The sequence below is a fragment of the Geotrypetes seraphini genome, chromosome 18 (assembly GCF_902459505.1).
Source record: "Geotrypetes seraphini chromosome 18, aGeoSer1.1, whole genome shotgun sequence".
NCBI lineage: Eukaryota > Metazoa > Chordata > Amphibia > Gymnophiona > Dermophiidae > Geotrypetes > Geotrypetes seraphini.
The window spans coordinates 1,192,641-1,216,320 of record NC_047101.1 but is presented as its reverse complement, the minus strand read 5'-3'; the positions used below and the strand labels follow the sequence as shown (position 1 = coordinate 1,216,320).

Below are 23,680 nucleotides of genomic sequence, written 5' to 3'. Positions count from 1 at the left end.
GGCAGCCAATGTACTTTCATGTAGTAGGTCTTTAGGTGTATTATCCCACTGCACCTGCCCCTTTGGCTATCTATAAAGATGTTTCCTAGACTTTCTATGCCACTGCGGCACCTCACTCGCATTTTCAGCAGAGAAGCTGATTTCTTCAACCTAGAAGGTATCTACATTCATTTATTGCATAACCGTACACCTCGGATCCCTGAGGAAGGCAGTTTAAGTCGAAACATGAACCGTGTTGGGTCTGCAACATTTATATCATATGTGGATTATTCTTCTTGGAATTGTTGACTAAATAAACACCTGAACCACAAACATCTCCTTTCACAGTATTTCTTTGGCGGTTGTACTTTTCGCTGGGTTCTTTTCTTGGGTTTTCTCTTAGACTTCTGTTTATTGAATGTTCTAATGTGTTCTTATTAAGGAATTACTACTCCTAATAATAATTTGTTTTATGCTGGATTAAGTTTGCCATGTTTATCTCACTCGGGGAGGGGATGGGTTGGGACTTTGACAGACCGCCTTTCTGTGGTTACAATTAAAGCAGTGCTTATTTTTTGTACCTGGGACAATGTAGGGTTAAGTGACTTGCTTTTGTTTAATCCATAGGTGTCGGAATGGGGAGAGCTATGGGTGCTATGGCACCCATCAAATTCCCATTGTCTCCACTGCCCCCTCCTCTCCCTGCCCAGGAGTGACCAGCACAGTGCCAAAAGCACTGAGGCTGGTGGGCATGGAACCTTCATCATCTTCACATTAATTCATCCATAATTAGGCTACAATATGTTAGTTTGGTGCACACTAAATAATCCCTGTTGAAATAACTGAAAATTTGTGACAAAAAAAGCAAACTGGTCTTAAGTAAAGGTCCCAGGCCTAGCATTAAAACTCTGCACCTTTACTTCCAAGCTGTGTTTTGGTTACTTGATGCCTTAGGGCAGTGGATTGTACAAAATTCAAGACTATGCGCTTACGGCTTAGCTGGTTTGAATTCCCTTCCCTAGACTTCTTAGCAGCTCTGAACCTCTGTTCTGAGAGTGCTGAGAGGGCTCGGAGCTGTTGCCCTGCCGATTTATACACAGTTACCATAGTAACTGATGACTTCTTCCATTGCTAGAGCAAAATCGAGCCATGTTTCAAAACAAAACAAAGCCCATTTCCAGTCCTTAATTCCAATGCTTTATCCCCCCCCCGGCACAGATGACCACAGGAGGGTCACTGATAAGATCTTCCTCCTTACGGGATCCCCAGATCAGGATATGCTGTTCTTCCTAACTCCAGGTTCCTCTCAAAGCAGGACTATGGGAGCTGCCATTTTGATGCCACTGTTTCGATGCCTATAGAGGTTTGGCAACTAAAAGTCCTGCTTCATACATGCAGATGTGGTTGGCTGAACCCATTCGCTTCCTCCACTGACCTCCAGTTGAAGCCTGAGACCTGATCCTCTTAGCAGACCCCAGAATTGCAGACCACGCCATTACACTGTAGTCAGCACTGGTTTTCTCCTGCTTCAGTGCCTTACAGCAGCATAAATCTCCCGACACTTCTGATGCCCATTAGCCCAAGCTCCAAAGGTCTACACCATCCGCAGCATGCTTTGCTGGTGCTGAAGACAAATCTACACAGGCTTGGGATTGAATGAGAAACAGCAAAAGTCATGGGCACCCGTATAGCAGTACATTTATGGTCTTGCCCAACAATAGTTCTGAAAAGTAGCCAGATCCAGCATGGAGGAACGGAAGCTGATGTCCCTTGCATGTCAAGACAAGAGACTCGTGTGTTGATTATTTGATTGTTGCATACTGCGAGTGGTGGGACTGTTCACTTTAGGAGGGAGGAGAAGGCGTCTTGCACTGCTGACAGTATTCAACTTATCATCCCCATCCTGTTTGGCTGCCTATATGGTTGGCATTTAAACATGGGTGACATAGAGCTAAACAGAATGGTGAGCGGGGCTCTGGTCACCTGTTGGACCTTGAGGGTTTTTTTCTGCCATTGTTTAGCCAGTTCTCTTCCTAAACATCAAGATAGGTCCAGGTTCCTCCCCCTAAAGGATCCCCAGATCAGGATTTTCACCATCAGAACAATAATTTTCTTCCTTGAAAGGATTCCCTTTGTTGTCAGGATCTTTTTGCATTATTCTGTTGTTGCCATGACAACACGTTCTTGCTTATTTGTTTCTTCTCTGACGTTGGAAATCCATCACATGAGCTTAAACACAGATGGTGCTTTGCTGTCGCTACCACTGGAGCACCTTTGCTCTTTCTCCTTTTATCTCTCCTCCTGCTCTTTGCTGTAACCATTTTTGTCTCTTGCACTCTCTCCCTATTTATTCTCTCCCAACAGATGGTCCTACACAAATGCAGGCTCTTGTGGAGACAAAATGAGCAACCGTTAATGGAGATATGTTGAATGGGGCAGGTCTGTCAAGCCAACATCTTGTCTCTAATTGTGGCCTATCCTGCTCACAAGTATCTGGCAGATCCCGAAAAGCAGATCTGTATTATGTAGCACATTTCCAGGGATGAGTACTGTAATAATAATAATAATAATAATAATAATTTTATTCTTATATACCGCCATACCCTGGACGATCATTTTTATGGACTTTTCCTCCATGAACTTGTTGTAGACGCTCTTGAATCTTACTGTTGTCACCTTGACTGTCTCTTCCAGCAGCAGATTCCACAGCTTAGTTATGTATTGTATGAAATAAAATTATTTTTATTGACTTTGTGTTCAATCTGCTGGTTGTTAATTTCACGGAGAGTCCTCTTAAGCAGCCATCCTCTATTTCTGAGCTCATTAAACTGTGGGTCATAATTCCAAATGGGGTTTCAAAACCCATGTCTGGGTGGACCCTACATCTCCTATGGCTGTGCAAATGGGTCGCAACCACAGAAAGATTGATAAGCACTGCCTAGGTAACCATTCCACCCACTCAGCGGTTTACATTTGTTCTCCAAACTGAAAATCCCTAACTGGCTTCGCTTTTCTTAAGAACCCTGTATCATTTTAATTGCCCTTCTCGGAACCTTTTTGAAATGGGGTGAGCAGAACTTCACAATATACAAGTAGATGGATGCAGCCGTACTTAGTTCTCCATCCCTAGTTTTAAAATATTCCCTAACGGGGTAGCCGCAGCCTACAAGGCTGACATTTTCTGACTTGGGTTGTTTCCCTTTGGCCATCACTTTCTAGTTGTACAAGATCCCTTTGCGATCCTCTCTTTTAACACATTTGAATAATTTTGTAACACTTACAGATCTGATCATTGATCACTCCTTTCTACGTTTCCAAGTTTAGTTGATATTTCATATACTGTATTGGCAAAACATCTAATTCTAACTGAGGACCATTTGACCTGTTCAACCGTTTCTATATCTTCGCTGTATATATACAGTCCCTTGCATCGTCACAATTGAATCTCTTTATCTTTGCTGTATATGAACTATTTTGTGGTATTTGCGGTATACAAAAATAAAGTTATTATTATTATTAATCAAGAGTACGGTATGTGTAAAGAAGAAATGAACTAGAAATTGAAATAGAGTGAAAATGGTCGAAGCCCCGGTGCAACCCCTTGGAACACCCTTTGTTTCCAGTCTTTTCCTCGTCTATGGTGTTGTGGCATTTTGGCGTCACAGACTGAATTGGTCGGCCCAGCACTGGTCTTCCCTCCCGGCTATGGAGATATCCCTGAAGTCTTCTCCAGCCATTAGGTCATTTCTGTTTTGATTTGATTTCTTCATCTTTGAAATGAAATGTGGTGTATCAAAATGATTAACTTAATGACAGACCAAGTGTTCTACTGGCGTAAGTAAAACTCATGTTTTAGAGGGTTTTATTTATTATTTTGTTTTCTATCCTTTTGTCCCCAAAGAGCTCAGAATGGGTTACAAGTTAAACATACATCATATACAGTTTACCGGTTACAGTTTGTCATAGTTATCCTTCCAGTGCAAGTTTTATTCTAACTTGAGACACATAATCAGTTTACATATTTAATTATTCAGGACCTGATTCTATATTTGGTGCCTAAAAAATTTGGGACCAACTACTATAGCGCTAAGTATGATTTTGTAAAAGTTACGTGCGCCTTACAGAACCACGCTTAGTGTCGGTGTTTGGCATAACTTTTAGGTGCTCCCATTTAGGACAGCTAAAACCAAGCCTAAATAATGCGCCAACCTGTTGGTCAGCACGCCACTTTTAGGAACCCCCTTTGATCTTCCCCGGCCATGTCCCCTTTTAGATTTGTGCATTGAACATGACGCATAACACTTTGTGCAATGTGCTTACCAAGGGCTAGATTCACGAACCTGCCCGATCGGGGCAGGTCCAATGAATTCATGAAGCCCCAATATGCAGATGGGGGCGATCAGAGGAACGCCCCCATCTGCCTTTCCGAATTGCTCGATAGCGATCCCTGTGCATGCACTGGACCTCAGGGCCGGCATAGATTTTTTTTTTATTTTTTAAAGGCAATCGTTTTAATGGAGTCCACTTCACTTTTCCTATCTGACACTAAAAACACTGAAGGACTCTTGTATTTAGTCTTCATCCTAGAGGTTTTGATGACCCTCAGATAATATAATACCTGCTATTAGTGGTTGTACTTTTTCTTGTGATTATCATTTAATGGAACAAAACTGGAAAGTTTTTCAGATGACATCATGAACTTTTGGTATAGTGAAATATGCCAAGGCATCTTTTCTGAATGGAAGATCTAGTGAAACAGAAAACATCTGGAGATCTGGAATAGTTTGAAATGTAATTCTGATTCTTTTCAACATTTAATGAAAACTTTATTTTATCTAGGTTTCTATGAGTCTCTTTTGCTATTTTACATAGATTATATTGTTTGTATTTGTTATGTGAACATTGAGTTTTTGTGATTGTGCGTTTTTGTTTTATCTGTTCTCTACCATCATTGATTGAAATGGAAGATGCAAGTATTCATAAGAACATAAGAATAGTCTTACTGGGTCAGACCAATAGTCCATCAAGCCCAGTAGCCCGTTCTCACGGTGGCCAATCCAGGCCAAAACCCAAGGTGTAGCAATATTCCATGCTACCAATACAGGGCAAGCAGTGGCTTTCCCATGTCTTTCTCAATAACAGGCTATGGACTTTTCCTCCAGGAACTTGTCCAAACCATTCTTAAAAGCAGCTACTGCAGTAACACAACTTGATCGGAAAGTTTATATAAATATCTAGGAATAGAAGAAAGTGCAACAATTCAGCATAAATGAATGAGAGTAAAGATCAACAAAGAATATTACAGATATTGAAAAGTGCTTTTATAGCATGGGATAAGAGAGAAGTTATCAGCTTTCAATTCCTCTGCTCTCATACAACTTTGGAACTGTAGAGACCTTATAAACATCTTGAAAATTTGGATATAAGAACAGGAAAACTCCTCCATGCCCACTAAGTAATCTATAAGAACTAGTGTGTCACAGTTATATATCCCAAGAACTGAAGCTGGTATTGGCCTTACAAATTACACATCTAGGGTTAGTTCTACATCTAGAGGTGCCTATTTTTCTTTATATAATAATAATAATAATAATAATAATTTTATTCTTATATACCGCCAAAGCCATGATTGTTCGAGGCGGTTTATAACAAGATGAGCTGGACAATCAGCAAAGTGGTTACAATAAAGAGTTATCGAATATAAGATAAGATGTTTCAAGGCAGTTTACAACGAAAGGTGCTGAACAAACAGCGAAGTGGTCACAATACAAAGTCATCGAATACAAGCTTACAGAGTGGAAGAAGTGGAAAGTTATAAGATTCTTAGGTTTCAAATCGATTAAACAAATTTGTTTTTACAGATTTTCTAAACTTAAGGTAGGATGAGGAATGCGTGATAATGTTACCCAGCCAATCGTTCCATTTGCCTGCCTGGAAGGCCAGAGTTCTGTCCAGAAATCTTTTGTAGTGGCAGGCCTTAATTGTCGTTTAGATGAACAGATGAATTCTACGGGTGGGCCTAATTAAATTGAGAAACCAGGTAGGTGGGGGCCAGACCAAATATTGATTTGTAACAAAGACAGAAAAATGTAAACAGAACTGGTGCTTCCAGGGGCAGCCAATGAAGTTTTTGGTAATAGGGAGTAATGTGTTCCCATTTCTTTGTCCAAAAATCAGTCGTACTGCCGAATTTTGAATAACTCTAAGTCTTAGAATGATTTTTTTGAAGGAACTCCAGTAGATGATGTTGCAATAATCGAGCATGCTCAAGATGGAAGATTGAACCAATAGGTGTTATGATGCTGCGTCAAAGTATTTTCTGATGGTTCTGAGCTTCCAGAGTATCGAGAAGCATTTTCTAATAGGCTTGAGAGACCAGGATGCCAAAACCCCATTAACTTTCTTCTGTCCCTCTTATTTAGATGCCAGATATACCCTGGGATATCTCTTATGTGATATTAAATGTTCATGTCGTGGTAATAAATACGTTTTATTTATTTATTTAATTTGTTTTCTATCCCATTTTCCCCAAAGAGCTCAAAACGAGTTCCAGGTTTACATACATAATATACAATTAACAGGTTACAATTTACCATAGTTGTAGGACAAGTTTTTGATACAAGTTTTTATCCTAACTTGATACATACTAGGGATCTAATACCAATATACATAATATACAATTTACAGGTTGAATTTACCATAGTTACAGTTCAAGAAGTTTCAATACAAGTTTGTATGTTTGTATTGCTTTCCTAAAGTTGAGGAGCCCTTCGAGGGATCTGATCTGTGGGGGCAGTCGATTCCAGTGGCTCGGTATGACCAGGGGGCGTTTTGAGGTGTATTTCATCCTGGGAGCGGAAGGATCTGTTCGGCACGTACTGAGGAAGCTTGGCTGTCACGTAGCCTGGTGTCATGTCATGCAAGGATTTGAATGCTAGCATCAGGCCATTTGATTATGGGCAGCCTGTGAGCTGATGAAAAAGCCTTGGAGGCAGGGTTGCGGGCATGGAGGGTTTTTTTTTTTAGCAGTCTGATTGCCGCATTTGTACATGTTGGAGACGTTGTATGTTCTTTGCAGTGAGACCATTGAATAGCGTGTTGCGGTAGTCCATGCGGGAGAGAACTAAGGCATAGAGTAGTTGGGTGAAGTCAGATTCAGAAAAGTAGTTCCTTATTTTCCGGAGTTGTGGCAGGTAGTAAAATGAGGAAGATGCCACCTGAGAGATATGGTTAGAGTCTCTGTTCAGTTGGGGAATTAAGCCTTTTTATATTTAGTGATACTCAGAATAAAACAATCAGGTAATATTTAACAAAATTCAGAACACTAACAGTAAACCCTGTATACAGAGGGGAAGAGCATAATTCTGAAAATATATTTCCTCTCCCTCCTCAGAACTCAAGCATGTCAACATGATATACAGTCAAGTGTGCTTTCTGATCAGAGGAAGCAAGTGCCGTCTCTTAAGGACCCGAATATCCAATAATGATAAGTTCCTCTCGTCTTGTAATCAATGCACCATGTGTAAAACTCCCCAGGTACATGAAGATTGCTCAGATATCCCAAAGGAAAGAAATTGATCCACAGTCTTCTAGGCCAAATCGGTGAGAAAATCAGCTGGAGGCAATTTCGCAACAGAGTGTTGTTAGAGTCGGTCGTCTTTTTCCCTCCAGAGATTCATTGCTATTTTGATGAGATTCTTCATGATCCTCTAAAATTCACTGCACATCCTCTTTGGTCTTAACTTGGTATAGCTTGCCCTTAAAGTGAAAAGTACGTGCAAATGGGTGCTGCCATCTGTATTTAATATTTTTCTTGATTTCAACTCATTGTGCCTTTTAAGCTTAGCAGCCAATAAATCGTTTAAGAGTCCCAGACCATGCAAGCCAAAGATTTAGCTTCCTTGAGTCTGAAATATGAAAAATAAGCTATAATATTTTTTGCCAAGTTAACCTTGCATCTACTCAGGGCCCATTGAGCTCATTCAAGCTTTAGAGATTAAAACTAGCCAGTTTTTGTACCTCTTCCTCACATTTAATATATTTGGAACCTCCGGTATGCCTCTAAATCTCAAGGTCTTCAATCTTATGAATTAAGAACTTTAGCTTCAGATTGTTCCTTCAGGCCCAATTCAGTGTCCTTTACTCTATGACCCAATTCTGTGATCTCACCTTAGAGCAGGGATAGGGAACTCCGATCCTCGAGAGCCGTATTCCAGTCGGGTTTTCAAGATTTCCCCAATGAATATGCATTGAAAGCAGTGCATGCAAATAGATCTCATGCATATTCATTGGGGAAATCCTGAAAACCCGACTGGAATCTCGAGGACCGGAGTTCCCTACCCCTGCCTTAGAGGTTTGCTGACCATGTTGCTAAGTCCTAGTGAATAGCTCCCGAATTTGTCTGCGTACTATTAGGAAATATTTTGATCTTATATCATTTAAAATCCTGGTTCAATCTTCAATCCTGTCAATATTGGACTATTGCAATGTTATTTATCTGGAATCGTATAAAATAACTACTAGCCGACTAAAAATTATACAAAATACAGCCATTCGTTTGATTTTTAATCTGAAAAAACACGATCATATCAGTGTATGTTATCAAAAGCTTCACTGGCTACCATTTGAGGCTAGAGTGCTATTTAAATTTGGATGCATTTGTTTTAAAGTTTGATTTGGCTTAGCACCGGCTTACCTTGTTTCTCATTTTATTTTTTTTTATTTCTAAGAAAAATATTCATAGATCTGGTTGGTTTTATTTTCCTTCAGCATGTTCTGAGGCCCATGTGGGTTTAATGCATTGATTAGGTGTTCTGTATCTGTACGATGGCCTTCTAGCCACACAGGCAGCAAAACTAGACCATCAACTCTCCAATCTACTAATCGCGACCCCAGACTACAAAATTTTCAGAAAAGAAATAAATATCCTGCTATTCAAAAAATCCACGAAGATTAACTAACACCATATGAAACATTTCAACCCTCCTCAATGTTCTTTCCTTTTATGGTTCTCTTCTGTACTTTAAAATATTGAATTGTAGTTCTGTCCCTCTTTACCTTGTGTATTGATTAGTCTGTCGGTCTAACCCATTATTTTAAATATTAAACGATATGTTTAAATATATGCTTTTTTTTTTTAATTAATGTTGTATCTCGCTTAGTAAAACTAAATAAGTGATTCATCAAACTAAAATAAAACTTGAAACTACTCTGTAACACATCTGGACATATCCAGAAATCCTCTTCTGTAATCCGCCTTGAACCGCAAGGTAATGGCGGAATATAAATCATATGGAATTGATGTTCTTTATATTTTGCTTTTTGGCTGATATGAAAATGCAATGGATTTTATGTTCTTTTTTGCTTTTCTTTATGTAAAAACTGATGCAAACCCAGGCCCAAGAGGAGGGAGGTAGTGCTGCCCTCTGCTGGAGGGAAAGGAAAGAAAAGGGCATTGCCGAAGCAAAAATTCCAAACAGATGAGCGAGAGAAACCAAAAGGAAATGCAAAATCATGTGATAATGTTTCTTTTGCTCTGGCTCTTAAAACAATGAGGATAAGTAGAAATATCAGGATATGTATAAATTTAGGAGGAACACGACACTAACTTTTATGCCCATAAATAAGTAGGGCTTAGATTTCACATAGTGTGTATGTATATAGGGTGTAATTTAATTGTAATATAGAGAGGAAATAGGATATTGGTGTCTACATAGGGTGTATTTTTTGCCAAGTTAGTCTTGCATCTACACAGGGCCCAGTGAGCCCATTCAAGGATGGAGAGTGTTCTATACCAGTCTCCCAAAGTCTCCCCTTGCCAGTCACATTTTCAGGATATCCACAATGAATTTGCATACACTGCCTCCATTATATGCAAATTTCATTCATGCATATTCATTGTGGATATCCTGACTGGCAAGGGGAGACTCCAGGACCAAGTTGAGAAACACAGTTCTATACTGTACACTCAGTCAAAAACCCCCAAACTGTATTGACCTGTCTCGAAACAATCCCAGAAATGTGCTAGCTCTGTATTATACCACCATTACAGAAGCTCATGTAAACCACTCTGAATTGTCTCCCCAGTCATTAGTAGTGGTATAGAAGCTTTCAAGAAACAGCATGAGTGCATTCCTCTGGAAGAAAGAGGAGCCAGACCTTTGAGAAGAGATGGATGAGAGTCTGTAAGGCTTATTGATGGTTAGGAAAGTGGTAAATGAAGAACAGATTTAGAAAGAATGGATGAGCATACCTCATGAATGATAAAAAAATCGCAGGATAAAGCCTGGTAGTACTTTGAAACTCTTTTCTATCTGCACTATGTCTTAGTGTGGTGGGGAGAGGAGAACCCAGTCTTTCTGTGTTGCTTTCCAGTCCTGCCTAAAACCTTGAAATGTGAAAGAGCAGAAACCCTATAGCCATGTTGAGGGTTCACCTTCTAGGTTTCTGTGTATAGATGACTATACATTTACGTGAATGACTTTGTCTGTCATTTTCCTTCTAGAGTGAGTGATGACCCCAGAAATGATTTTCCTCACCTGACACTTTCTTGTAGAACCAGAGCTGGGTCCAGCATCACAGTTACCAGGGATTTTCTCTTTGATTTCATGTCTCCTCCTAGCTTTCCTTAGAGCAGTGTCAGGGGAGAGGACACTCCACCAGGACTCGTGCCGTTGCACAGTGAGTCTTAACTCCCTTCCCCGAGGACTTTGAAAACCGCCTCCCTGGAGAGCATAAGATGAAGCCCAGATTTGTCTCCATAGCCAACAGTCTCTTAGCTAGCTAAAAATCCTAATTTAGGAAGGTTTCAGCCATTTCCCCTGCATAAACCTTAATTTTATCCACATGGTTCCTGATTTAATGCTTTGAAAATTAACCTTGAAATTCATGTAGCCGTGTCGCGTAGAGCAGTGCACTTGGAATGAAATACACAGGCAAAGATTGCTTCCTGCTGCTACTCACTCTGTCTTCAGTGAACTCTTTCCTAGGTTGGGGCAGTGCTTGGTGAAGGATTTGAGCTTCTTGAATGGTTGTAACTGCCTTGGTTTCCTTTTCCAGGGCTTTGTACACGTACGAGGAGGACTCTGATGACCTTAAGTTGGCCGCATCAGGAGGTAAGACTGTGTTCCTGTTCTGGATAATACAGAGGCTGGTCTGTATCTGAGGTGCTGAAATAATACAGGTAGTGAACACAAAAGTGGGCAGCTGTCCTCCAAGGCCCAGATCCACTAAAGCCAGCGATCGTCGCTAAACCGTTTTTGACAGCTTTAGCAATAATCACATTTGCTGACCCAATGCAAAAAACGGCCCACCCATTTTCCAATCCGGCCATGCAAATTAGCTAAAACCCCATGCAAACTAGCCAAATGATTGATTCACTAACTTCGCTTGGCTATGCACAAAAAAAGCAAGGGTTTTAGCAATCTGAAAAAACTGACAAGTCTGTCTGTTTGCATTTTTTTTTTTTGTGACACAAAATATCTATCCCATAAAAAAAGAAAAAAGCCTTCCCCTGCCCTGCCAATGACGGCCCCCCCCATACTAGCAAAAATTAGCAGGAGGAATACCCATTCCCTCATGCCATGCCAACCACCCCCTTGCAGCAGTAAAATGGCAGGAGGGATGCCCAATCTCTGCCACCGAAGACCCACTCCTGCACCAGGCACCCCCTCCAAACATCCCCTTCTCCCCCAAACAAAAGCAGGAGGGATGCCCACTCCCTCCTGCTACAGGAGGTCCCCTGAACAATCCTCCATACCTTTCAAGGAAATTGGGAGCAGGAAGGATGCTTAGTCACTCCTCCAAGGCCCAACTGTCCAAAATGGCAGGCTTTCCCCTCCCCAGTGCATCATGTGATGCACGGGGAGGGGTCTAAAAACTTGATTGGCTCAGACGCCTCTTAAGGGGAAGGGCCTTAGGTGTCTGAGCCAATTAGGAGCTTAGTCTCCTCCCTGTGCATCACATAATGCACTGGGGAGGGGAAAGGCTGCCATTTTGGGCAGGCGGGCCTCAGGGGAGGAATGACTCAGCATCCCTCCTGCTTCTGACTTCCTTGCAAGGTACGGTGGGGGGATTCATGGGTGGGGTTTTTTGGGTAACCTCTGGTGGCAGGAGGGAATGGGCATCCCTCCTGCTGATTTTTGCTAGTATGGTGGGGGGGGGGGGATTCCCGGTGCCACATTCATCGGGGAAGACTGTCAACAGCGGAGGCTTTTTTTTTTTCTTTTTTAATGGGGCAGATATTATGTGTGTGCATGCAAATGTTTTAGTGCATCAATAGCTCTTTTAGAATTGGCCCAAAATCGGAGTGGACCCACATGGTCTTACTGATCCTGTTTAGTGAATCTAGCCCCAATTTCTTTGCATAACCATTAGATCTCTGCTAAGTGCATTCTATACAGGGTTAGGAGATGGGAGGATCAGAGCAGAGTCTGTTTTATGGGCCAGGGACAGTAGTTGTATATTTGGAGTACAGCAGACTGTCACTGACCTGTCCTGTACTTCTTTTCCTAGGAGGAGGGTTACAGGAGGTGTCGAGTCACTTTGAGAATCAGCAGGTGATGTATGGATTCTGCAGTGTCAAAGAACCACAGGCTGTCCTGCCTAGATATGTCCTCATCAACTGGGTGAGTTGTTCAAGCACATGAGTTTTGTCGCCTGTATAACTCCTTTCACACTCTGTCCCAGTAACAGATATGTGAAAGTGCTTATGTTTCAGGAGAGGTGAGATTCATGTCTGGAAGGCGATTGTTGGGGTCTGCAGCAGGAGTATGAAAAGCGAGCAGTATTCTGATCTATGTGGGAGGGGAATTCAGGTATCGATGTATCTGTGTGGAGTGAGATTCAGATTTGTGGATGGAAAGTTGCGGCCACCGTATTTCACAATGCAGCTGCCAGAGCAGGAGCGATTCCTGCTCCGAATAAGCCACTAGACCACCAGATCCTTTAGAAAGTAGGCCCAGGGAGGGAGTACAGGTGAGAGGTGGAGGAGGGTGGAGTTGATGGGTAGATTTTTTGGGGGGTGGGTGGAGAGGTAGCTACACTTTTGGCTTCAGTTCCAGCTGAATTTTGGCCACAAATTCAATTTTGGCCGGAACTGAAAGCCCCTGTTTTGGTTGCTCTGTGTAGTTACCACCCACCCCTTTTTTTTTAAGTCAGGGGATGCAGGTTTGAAGGGGGGTTGTGTGGGAGGTGTTCAGGTTTGTAGAAGTGTGAAGTGTCAGCATATGTGTGTGATACAGGTTTGCTAGGAAGGAGGGGGGTGTCCTGGATTGAGCCAGGTTTGCAGGGGTTGGTGTGGGGGCTTCCGGTGGTGGCTGCAATGGGGAAAATGAGACTGGTATTGGTTCTCAGTGGTGTTAAAAGATTCAGTGTGTTCAAGTATGGCTCTCTGTTTGACCTTTTCTATAACTTACATCATTTCCTGTACATTTGCTGCCCCCTAGTTGAAGTTTAGCATATAAGGTCTTGTGACCTTGTGAAAAATCATTTTTTTCCTTCTTTAAAGGACAGACCATGAAGAGCATAAGAGCCGGCTTTTGAAAATGAGTGGGCTGCTGAACTCAAAACTCACAACAAATTTCTCCGTACCCAGCAAAATCATTTTTAGCCTGTTCTGCTTCTCATTTCCCATTGACACAGACTCCCCAGCAAACTCCAAGGCAGTTGCTGTTCCCTTCACTCCTTCCCACTTCTCACTCTTCTCTACCTTGGTAGGTTAAACTCATCTTCAAATTGTGACTCTCTTTGACCCTCCCTGCTCTGCTCTTCCTGGCTCCAGGCATATTCCTGTTTTCCCCATCCCCTTTTGCAATGCACCACTTCCCCTGGTACTCATAGATTCTGGGCCTATGACCACCCTCGGCCTGTAGAATCTTACTGAGATTGTTATTTGCCACATGCTCTGGAAGCCCAGCAAAGTTTCAAGTTTTCATTCAAATTTGATACAGTCTCTTATCTAATTTCTAAGCAAGATACAAATTAAAATATAATAGGGAAAACAAAAACATACCAAAATAAAAACAATGCCAATAACAAGACAATTAAAAAATTTTAAAATTTACATCAAATAATTGGTGTAATTAATGGATGACAATTCTAACTGACAAACATGAAACAAAAAGGAAGCTGGGTTGGAACTACAAATTATATAGGAAAGAAAGCCGAACATGGGATAAACAAGAGGAAAGGGAACATTGCTACTTGTTTCTTTGGAGGTTTTTGAAGAGTGAAAAGTCAAATGTTGAAAGCTACTTTGAATAGATGGCTCTTAAGTAGGCCCTTGAAATGGTCAAGATTACTCTCCTCTCTTACTGGATCTGGGAATGTATTCCAAAGTAGTGGAGCCACCACTGAAAAAATGTCATGCCTTTTGGTTCCTATTACTCGAAGGGAGGGGATTGTAAGTAATTTATGGTCAGTTGATGGAAACCTCAGAGATTACATGTCGAGTGGGAAAACATATTCCAGCAGCTCAGGGCATAGAAGCATGCACTCATATGAACCCACTATGTTTGGGTTGTCTACCAGTGGCCAAGGAACAATCATCCTGCTCAGGGAGCCGAGTTGAGATCTGGAAGAAGGCTGCAGAGTTTTAGTAAGAGCCAAGAACAAGGATTTAGCAAATACGAGGAATGCCAGGGAGCCAAACCAAGAAATACAGAGTTTGAGAGACTCCCCTTCCCTCCAACTTGGTCAGTGATCTCCTACCACCTCTTCCTACTGCTGCTGTTGCTCTGCTCCTGTTTTAGGCTCACATGGCCCAGTGCCCATTTCTACCTGCTGTGGGATATAATGGGGAATAATATTTTTAATTTTTGTGAGGAATTAGAACAGTGGTATTCATTTCAACCCCTGACCTTAGCCCCTCTCGATACCAAAGCTCCTCATGACATCACCGAGTTAAAGACTGCCCTGCTCTGTGATGCACTACTATATGATTGGATGTGAGATAGAGACTGCCCCTGAGTTTTGACTCCCTCTCCCCCACATCTATAAAGCCAGAAGATCCCAGTGCTTCTGTCTCTTTCTTTGCTCTTTCCTCTTCCTTCGGACCAGCGCTGGACCAAGCTACAACCTCTCCAGGCCATGTGCTTCTTGCATATGCTATGTGCTTGGGCCTAAGGACTTTTCAACCAGCATTTCCATGCGCTTAGCTCTCCAGCTAGGCCATGTGGCCTTCTAAGGACTTTTCAACCAGCATATGAGAGTAAATGCAATCATTTCATCTTAGCCCCTCTCGATACCAAAGCTGCCAAGAGAAAGATTTCCAGTTCATGGAATTCCAAGCTTCCACAACCTCATTTGTTTCCCTTTCCCCATCCTTCTAATGAAATCCCTGTGACTGCAAGGTTGGAAGAAAAGAGCAGAGACCCAAAACTGACCCAGCTCAGTTAGCAATATAATACATTCCTAGCAGTGATTCTTGAGTTCGCTCAGTTGTGGGAAGCAGCTGATAGATTCAAACCATGTTTCTCTAAATCTGAGAATGATCTTTTCTTTGCTTGTTCTTGATTTTTCTTTGCCCCACACACAGTTCCTCTCCCTGTCTTCAGCCCATTATTCACCCCAGCTTGCATTTGCTTCAACTCTGTTCTCCCTTTTATATTCCATACTGCCTCTTCCCTCAGCCTCTCTTCCCCTCACAACCCATCTCTTCCAGCTCTCAATGTCTGGGTCTACTCTTTGCTTCCTCATTCCAGAGACATAGCCTTACTTCCTGCTTTCTCCTGTAGCTGTGAATCTTGAAAATTTTAGCTCTGATGTCTGGGCAGTGCTGGAAAGAATATTGGGGTGCTCTAGCCCCCACAGAGCTGGTGCCTATGGTGAAGATTTTGGATAGTGTACAAGAATTTTCATGCCTCTCTCTTAGGTTGCAGGTCCATGAGTTCTTGTCCACATCTTCGTAGCACGCCATCATTAGACGTATTTCCACCTGACCAATGTGGCTCCCATTTCCAACTAGTATTTTAATGGATGATTTTAAATTCATATTCATAATATTCATGCTGTCTCATCCATTTCTCATGTCCTTCATCCACTTATGTTAATTTCTCTCCTCTCTGAAGGTGGGTGAGGATGTGCCCGATGCGCGTAAGTGCGCCTGTGCTAGCCACGTGGCAAAGATTGCGGAGTTCTTCCAGGTGAGGCAGTAGCTGTTCTGCAGAATTAAGATCACTGCTCCAACGAATTAGCTTTTCCCACTACTAGAAAAATGTGGGGTAATTCTAGAGGGCATCTGGCAGGTACTCTAGCCTCTGGGCTTAGCCAAGTGTCTTATTTGTTCCAGATATGTAAGTGTGTACTGTGCCTAGGCTCTGCCCACGTCTGTGCCCACTGTTGGCGCTCTCTACTTATCTATAGAATGATGCTTAGGTCCACTTTTGGGAAGGACATGCATAGGGGTAATTCTCTCTAGATCATCCAAGTTACGTGCTGGGATGGTGTGTGCTATGTATGAATTTTATCACACTAGAAGAAGTCCAGAGTTGCACACCTAATTATACGCAGGGTACGCAGAACTTCAAGTATTGTATTCTAAAGATGGACGGGGAAGCACTAGACATGCCCTCGACCCAGCCAGACTTGTGCGCTATGACTAAGAGCAGTTATGTGCCCTGTGAACATCAATTATAACCCATTTATTGGTCATTAATGCCAATTATTATACTCGCTTATGCCACAACTGACTTTTATAACTTTCACATGCAAATTTGCAGACTATCTGTAGAACTGAGCGTGCAGGTTTATAGGATTAGGGGGTTGTGTGCACATTGCAGCGTTATCCCAAGGCCCCTTGGACCTCATGCACTGTGGCGCTTCTGTCCCTTCTCACCTCTTTCTCCAGTAACTGAGACACAAAGAACCCTTTGGGGAAAGCAATATGGAATCCAGATCGACTTTTAAAGACCTACCAGGTATATATGGCCTGGATTGGAAAAAGAATACTGGGCTTAATGGATCTTTGGTCTGATCCTGTACGCCAGTTGTTAGGTTAGAAGCAATCCATGGAAGGGCTATGAAAGAATGCAGAGTCTGCACCAGAAGCCATATGAAGTAAGATTTAATTCTGGAACAGAGGACGGACTTTCCAAGCAGCAGTAGAAGATCCATATAAATAAGGGTCCTCTTCTAGTTCTGCTTTCACACTTTCTCTCTCTCTCTCTCTCTTTATGTGGGTTCAGGGCGTGGATGTCATTGTGAACGCCAGCAGTGTGGAAGACATTGACCCCAATGCCATAGGACAGCGATTGGCTAACGGTACAACTCGCATTGCCAGTCCGGTGCTGCAGCGGCTGCGGTTGCGGGAAGAGGAGAAGGAAAACAATGTGGTGAGGGTCATTTGTTACCACTTGGCTTCTTTATTGAAGGATGTCTCCAGTATGAATCTGCTGGGATACGTGGACAGCGCCTGCGCACTCGTTGTCTGATTCTCAAAAAAGTTGCTGAATGTTCCAGCGCCTGACGTGTTTTAAGTGGTGCCATTAAAAGCCAATTAAAACCAATTTAAAGAAAAATCTGGGCGCTTCCCAGGACTAGTGGCATTTACTGATGCCCCACACCTAAGTAGGCTGCTAGGTGCGATTCTACGATAAACCCAAGCACCAGAAATATAGGCCTTTAAAACCCTGGTTCATCGTTAGGTGCTGGTAGTATCAGTTCTCTAAGTGGCTCCTGAACATGATTGAGATACGCCAGGCGCCACTTATAAAATCAGCCCCTCAGTGTGGTTCTGTAATAATTTATTTGTTAGGATTTTGGAGAGGCGCTGGACGCTGCCCTCCCAGTTTCCTCCTTAGTTTTAGTCAGCGTTCAGCTTAGAATGAAAGGAATCCATTCCTAAGACCAAACAATGCTATTCCCTGCTCGTGCTCCTGTGCTGCTCATTTCAAACTTTCTCAGGCCAGAGCTAAGGAAGTAGATAAAGGTTGTAGGGGCCTCTTTGCTGCAGGTTTGAGCTTCCTTTTGTATCTGGAAAGAAGAAAAGTACAGCAGAAACCTGATGTGAACACAGGGCTGGGCAGGTAGCATTGTCCTGCCCTTCATCTACATACCCCTAGGAAAACCTGGACATGTCCTCATTGTAGAGGACTGTGGGTGCCCGGAGGGATTTCCAAAACCCAGCAACATGTCTGGTTTTGGAAGTCCCTGAGCTTGGGCCACGTCTGGATGCCCTCCAGACCTCGGGGAAGGAGACAGGAAGTTTGGCTGGGGGTGGCGCTGGAGGCAGGGCAGGGCTGGAGGCGGAATAGGGCGGGTCCTGATGTGCTCTTTTTTTTTTAAGAGGAAATTGGCAATCCTACTTACCACCTTTGGACAAAAGTCCCCCAGCGCTTCTGCTGGAAGTGTTTTTTGTGCACTGTTTCTTTCCTGAAGTAGCAGGAAGTTGATTGGGTTAAATCTTTTCCAGCAGTAGAAGCAGTGCTGTTCTAGAGCTGGGTGTGGCAGGTTCATTGCTCCTGATTCTGTACATGATGCCTAAAACAGGTGCTGAGGAACACGACACGTAGTGCATGTCTGTCATGAGTTAGCGCCATTTACAGAATCACGCTTAGCGGCACCTAAATTGGACTTAGGCATCACCAGAGTTTTCTTGGCCAAAATACCAGCGCCTACTTGCAAAACATGCCCAAGGTCCGCCCATGGTCCACCCCTAGCCACACCCACTTTCTGGTAAGCACCGTGGACTAGGCGCCTGTCTGAAAGTCAGAGATCTCCGAGAATCTCGAAGAGAGTGTGAACTCGCAGGCCTTGAGCATGCGCAGATGCTCAAGGCCCAGCAAAGAAGAGGAGGCAGATCTTCGGGCACAGTACATGCCGGTGCCGGTGGCCAGATGGAAGTAAGAAGCGTGTTTGGGTGGGTCTGGGGGATTTCAGATCGCGGCGGGGGGGGGGGGATGCGACATGAGCAGGGGGTGCCGGATCACGGGGGGCGCCGCTCGCAAATCGGGGCAAGCTCGGTTTCTGAGGTGCCGATTTTGCGAATGTTTTGCTCACAAACCGGTGTACTCATAAACCGAGGTACCACTGTAACTGTAATGGTGCTTTGAAACAGGTCAGAGGTTTCTTTCTTGTATAGAAGGATGTTAGAGATATTTTCGTACTGTCTTTATAGCCAGATGTACTTAAAGTGAAATTGCTTTTTCATTATTTAGAAAAAATTGAACTCTGTGTATTTTCTCTGCCTCTGTTTATTCTAGGGCACAACTTATGAGAAGACAAATGCAGCTATAGAAATGAAACGCATTAATAGGGAGCTGTTCTGGGAGCAGGCCAAGGTACAGAGACACCCCGACACCCCTTCATCATTCCAAGAACATAGACACGGAGAGAAATGAAGGCAGATCAAAGACTTACAGCCCATTCAGTTGGCCACTCCATGCCATCTACTCTCCCTTACACATCCTAAGTGTCTTGTATTCAAATTCCACCTCCTCTCCCTCCCTCCAAAAGTCTGCCAAAGTATTGCTCTCACCATATACTGAGACTCCCCCACTCCCAGAGAGAAACAACTCAATTCATACTGAGACCCCCCCCCCCCACTCCCGGAGAGAAAGAACTCACTTCATACTGAGACCCCCCCCCCCAACTCCCAGAGAGAAACAACTCACTTCATACTGAGACCCCTACCCCACTCCCGGAGAGAAACAACTCACTTCATACTGAGACCCCCTCCCCAGGAGAGAAACAACTCACTTCATACTGAGACCCCTACCCCACTCCCAGAGAAAAACAACTCACTTCATACTGAGACCCCCCACCCCAAGAGAGAAACAACTCACTTCATACTGAGACCCCTACCCCACTCCCGGAGAGAAACAACTCACTTCATACTGAGACCCCCTCCCCAGGAGAGAAACAACTCACTTCATACTGAGACCCCTACCCCACTCCCGGAGAGAAACAACTCACTTCATACTGAGACCCCCCACCCCAAGAGAGAAACAACTCACTTCATACTGAGACCCCTACCCCACTCCCAGAGAAAAACAACTCACTTCATACTGAGACCCCCACCCCAGGAGAGAAACAACTCACTTCATACTGAGTCCCCCCACCCCAGGAGACTGTGCCAAGATCCAGCTCTTGCTCGATGTATTCATTCTAAGTAGTGGGAGTTGGGCGGGGGTGGGGGGGGTGGAGAATACTCCTCATGGGACAGTTGCATTTTAGGAGATAGGTTTCCTTCTCAAGGATGGATAGCAGTAATTGTCTGTAAGGTAAGGACTTTCCTGATTGTGCTGGGGAAAGCACAGGCCTGTTTTCACCTTTGGCCCTGCTCCTGTTTCTTATTTCTGCAGAAAGAAGAGGAACAGAGAAAAGAGGAGGAGAAGAGGAAAGCATTGGAGGAAAGGCTGAAGTTTGAACAGGAAAGGATGGAACTGGAGCGACAGGAACAAGAGGATCGAGAGAAACGCTATCTGGAAAGAGAGCAACAGATTGAAGAACACAGGTAGTAAAGTCAGTGCCCTGCTGAGGCCAAACGTTCGCTAATGGGATCAGTGTTTTGGGCTCTTCATCCACCTTCACCTCTCAGCCTCCTAGGAGAGGTGGAGGAGGAGAGTCAGCAGTGGTTCATATACAACTCAGGCTGAGTCACCTGGGGATGGTCACTCTTTTAATTTGCATGGTTAGGGGATGGCCTGTCCCTTGGTGTCTGGAGTTCTTCTTTCAGTTTCCTGGGGCAGGAATTTACACACTTTCCCTCTGCTTTCCTGGGGAGGGGTTGGTACATAGGCTCTCCCTTTGCTTTGGAGGGGTAAAGTGGGAAGACTGTCGTATGGACATCCCTCTTTGCTTGTTGGGTGGTAAAACGGGAAGCTCAGTGTGTGAGCCGTCTCTTCCTTTGTCTGGCTGTCCCTTTGTCTTCTGGAAGAAGAGGGAGGTCTAGGTGAGGGCCATTCCTTTAACTGCTACAGGAAGGGGGATGGGGTGGGCATGTCTCTCTATCTGCTGGGGAAGAGGGGAGAGGATAAGGACTGGGCTGCCCTCTTTCTAATTGAGAAGGGCGAGAGGAAGGTCATTAAGTAGGCCATCCTTCTGGGAGAAGAGGGAGGTCAAGGTGAGGGCTGTTCTTCTAACTGCTACAAGGAAGGAGCCTTGTTCCTCTGCCTGCTGTGGTATGTGAGGAGGTCAGAAGGTGTCCTATCTGCTGTGGGGAAGGGGAAGATAAGAGAGAGGGATGACCCTCTATCTACTGGGGAGGAGGGAAGACAGGGAGCAGGCTGTTCCTCTGTCTTCTGGGTTGAAGGGGTGGGATCTCCCTTGGAAGCCCAGAGGTGGGTTGTCCTTCTGTCTACTGGGAGGAGGTGGGGGAGCTCAGGAAGGGTCTGTCCCTCTTATATCTCTTCCCTTTTGTCAGGCGGCAGCAACAGCAGCACTTGGAAGCTGAGGAAGCAGAGCACAGAGTGAAAGAACAGTCCATTTTCGTAAGTATTTATCCTCTCTACCTGGCTCCAAGGTATTGATGTCCCTTCCTGACTTGGAAATGTTTCCCTCTCTTATTTGAATGTCATATATGTTGGGCACTTGCTACAAAGGTTAATAAGTTAATTGATAGTTCATGTACAGGGTTAAAGGTGTGATGCTAGGCGGTTTGACTTCTTGCTGTGATGGGGGACTTGGGTGTGGCTTGGAGGTATGGATGACTCATATTTGGATTCCTCTGCAGACGGAGCAGAGGGAAGATGAGGATGATCAGTCGAGGCGAGCTGAATCTGAAGTGGAGGTCAGTCACTTCTAATGAGCTCTGGCATCTGAGTGGGAGTCTCTGGATGTAGCATAGGTGTCTTCTCATGGGTCCTCTCACCTTTCCCTTTCACAGGAAGCCGCTGCTATCATTGCCTTGCGCACAGAGAATCCACTGGAGTTTTTCAGACAGCAGGAGAGAATCTTATTCACAGAGCCTGAGAGCAGTGCCTTTGGGAATCACAGAACAGGTGAGTGTATACTCCTTGGGGCTATGGAAGGAGCAGTGGCATAGCGAGGATAGGAGATGCTCGGGGCAGTGGTGCCTTCCCTCTCCCCCCCCCTCCCTCCAGTGAGAGCAGCATCTCCATCCTTCTGCCTGCATTGGCCTGAGGTAATTTCCTGGTCCCTCGACCTGAGAGAGCCAAAGCTGGCGCAAGCAGCATCTCCGGTGAAGAGTTAGAGGCACGGGTGACAGAGCCCCCACTAAGACGGCGCCCAGGGTGGACACCCTCTCACCCCCTCTGGGAAGGAGCACCATGAGCTCAGACGTGTGAGAAAAGTCATGCTGAGTCAGACCCTCGTCCGCTCTCCACCGTGGCCAGTTTTCTTACTGCTGGTAGAAATGAGGCAGGATAAGCTCGGTTTTAAGTAGCACTTGTAGCCTGCGATGTACCCTTTGCCTTCCACAGATACCAAGCCCACAACACACCTGCTGCTCTGGTTGGTGTTCCATCTACACAAATCTTCTTGTGTTTTATATAGTTGTATCAAAATTGATTTGTGGGGAGGGGGATCAATTTCCTAACTCTGCCTCAAGATAAAGTCTGATTTTTTTACTGTTGACTTAGATTTCTTTGCCTCTGGCATTTGGGTACAAAGTGGCCCTGGACTTCAGATTCCCCCCCCCCAGAAAATAGCACATTCAGTCCTATGTGAATAAACTCACTCCCTGGGTAGAGCACCTCCAAAATTAAGCTGAAAGAACATTGTAACCATATCAAGAAGGTGCAGGTGGAATCACTGGCTGATTGGCTGAGGCTTTGGAAGCTATGTTGGGATGTAAAACAATTCTACGTTTGGGCCAGTAATCTGTAGATCTCATGTGAGAGATTAAGTGGCTTTGAGCCAATAAAGAACGTGTTTGCTCTCAATTTAAAAAGACTGAAGCTTAATCCACTTCCTCTCAGGAATCATCTTTTGGTACTTTGTAGAAGAAATGGGAGGCTGCTCATCCCCTCTTTGTGTGCATTGGCCTCTGTCTTTGGGTGAGGTGTGGGAATTGCAATTTAAAACGTACTACATTTCTGTACCTCTTCTCTAATGAAAGAGAAGGGAACCTGCAAAAGTGAAGGCAGTCTGCCTGTGCCTTCTTCTCTCTTTGAGATCCAATGTACCGCCCTTTCCATGAAAAAGGGGGTATTTTCTGAAGTTACTCCTGAGTCTGTCCCCCTCATTCCAGCATTTCCTTTCGGTTGAACAACTGTACTAGTTTGATAAGGTTGCAGGCAAAACTTGGTGTGAGCAAATGCTAAAATGCTGCCTGATTCGCTGATTCATTTTGAGAAAAGAAAAAAAAACTATACTTTTCAAGAAATCCCTGAAAAAGTCCTAACACCACAAGTACCTTCCTTCTTCCCATCTTCTTCCTGACTCACCGATACTACCTGATCTACTCTTTACCTTCACAAGAAATGACCAATGATCTTCTTTTGTAACCCACCTTCTATAACTCTTTTGTAATCCGCCTTGAACCACGAGGTAATGGCGGAATAGAAATCTCTAATGTAGTGTAATGTAATGTAATGTCTGAACATTTTGCATATATCCGATTCAGTGACCAACCCCCCCCCCCCACCCTCCACTGAGATCTGACATACCTCCAGGCCTCCTATTGATGGTGGCCGGTCAGCAGAGGCAGCGCTCTGAACGGGCTGCTCACAACATGCCCCACCGGGGCCTTCCCTCTACTGCATCATCAGTGATGTCACTAATGATGCAGCAGAGGGGAACC

At 44.0% G+C, this 23,680-nt stretch overlaps 1 protein-coding gene across 1 annotated transcript in view; it reads left to right on the top strand.

Annotated features, from left to right (window-relative positions):
• DBN1 (drebrin 1) overlaps positions 1–23,680 on the top strand; it is a 39,541-nt gene that overhangs the window by 11,650 nt on the left and 4,211 nt on the right. Inside the window, exons 2-10 of the mRNA XM_033927411.1 lie at positions 11,038–11,093; positions 12,493–12,605; positions 16,047–16,121; positions 17,163–17,309; positions 19,179–19,256; positions 20,280–20,431; positions 21,341–21,407; positions 21,650–21,706; positions 21,803–21,917. Of these exons, the coding sequence (XP_033783302.1) occupies positions 11,038–11,093; positions 12,493–12,605; positions 16,047–16,121; positions 17,163–17,309; positions 19,179–19,256; positions 20,280–20,431; positions 21,341–21,407; positions 21,650–21,706; positions 21,803–21,917 (860 nt within the window). The remainder of the gene's footprint in view (positions 1–11,037; positions 11,094–12,492; positions 12,606–16,046; positions 16,122–17,162; positions 17,310–19,178; positions 19,257–20,279; positions 20,432–21,340; positions 21,408–21,649; positions 21,707–21,802; positions 21,918–23,680) is intronic.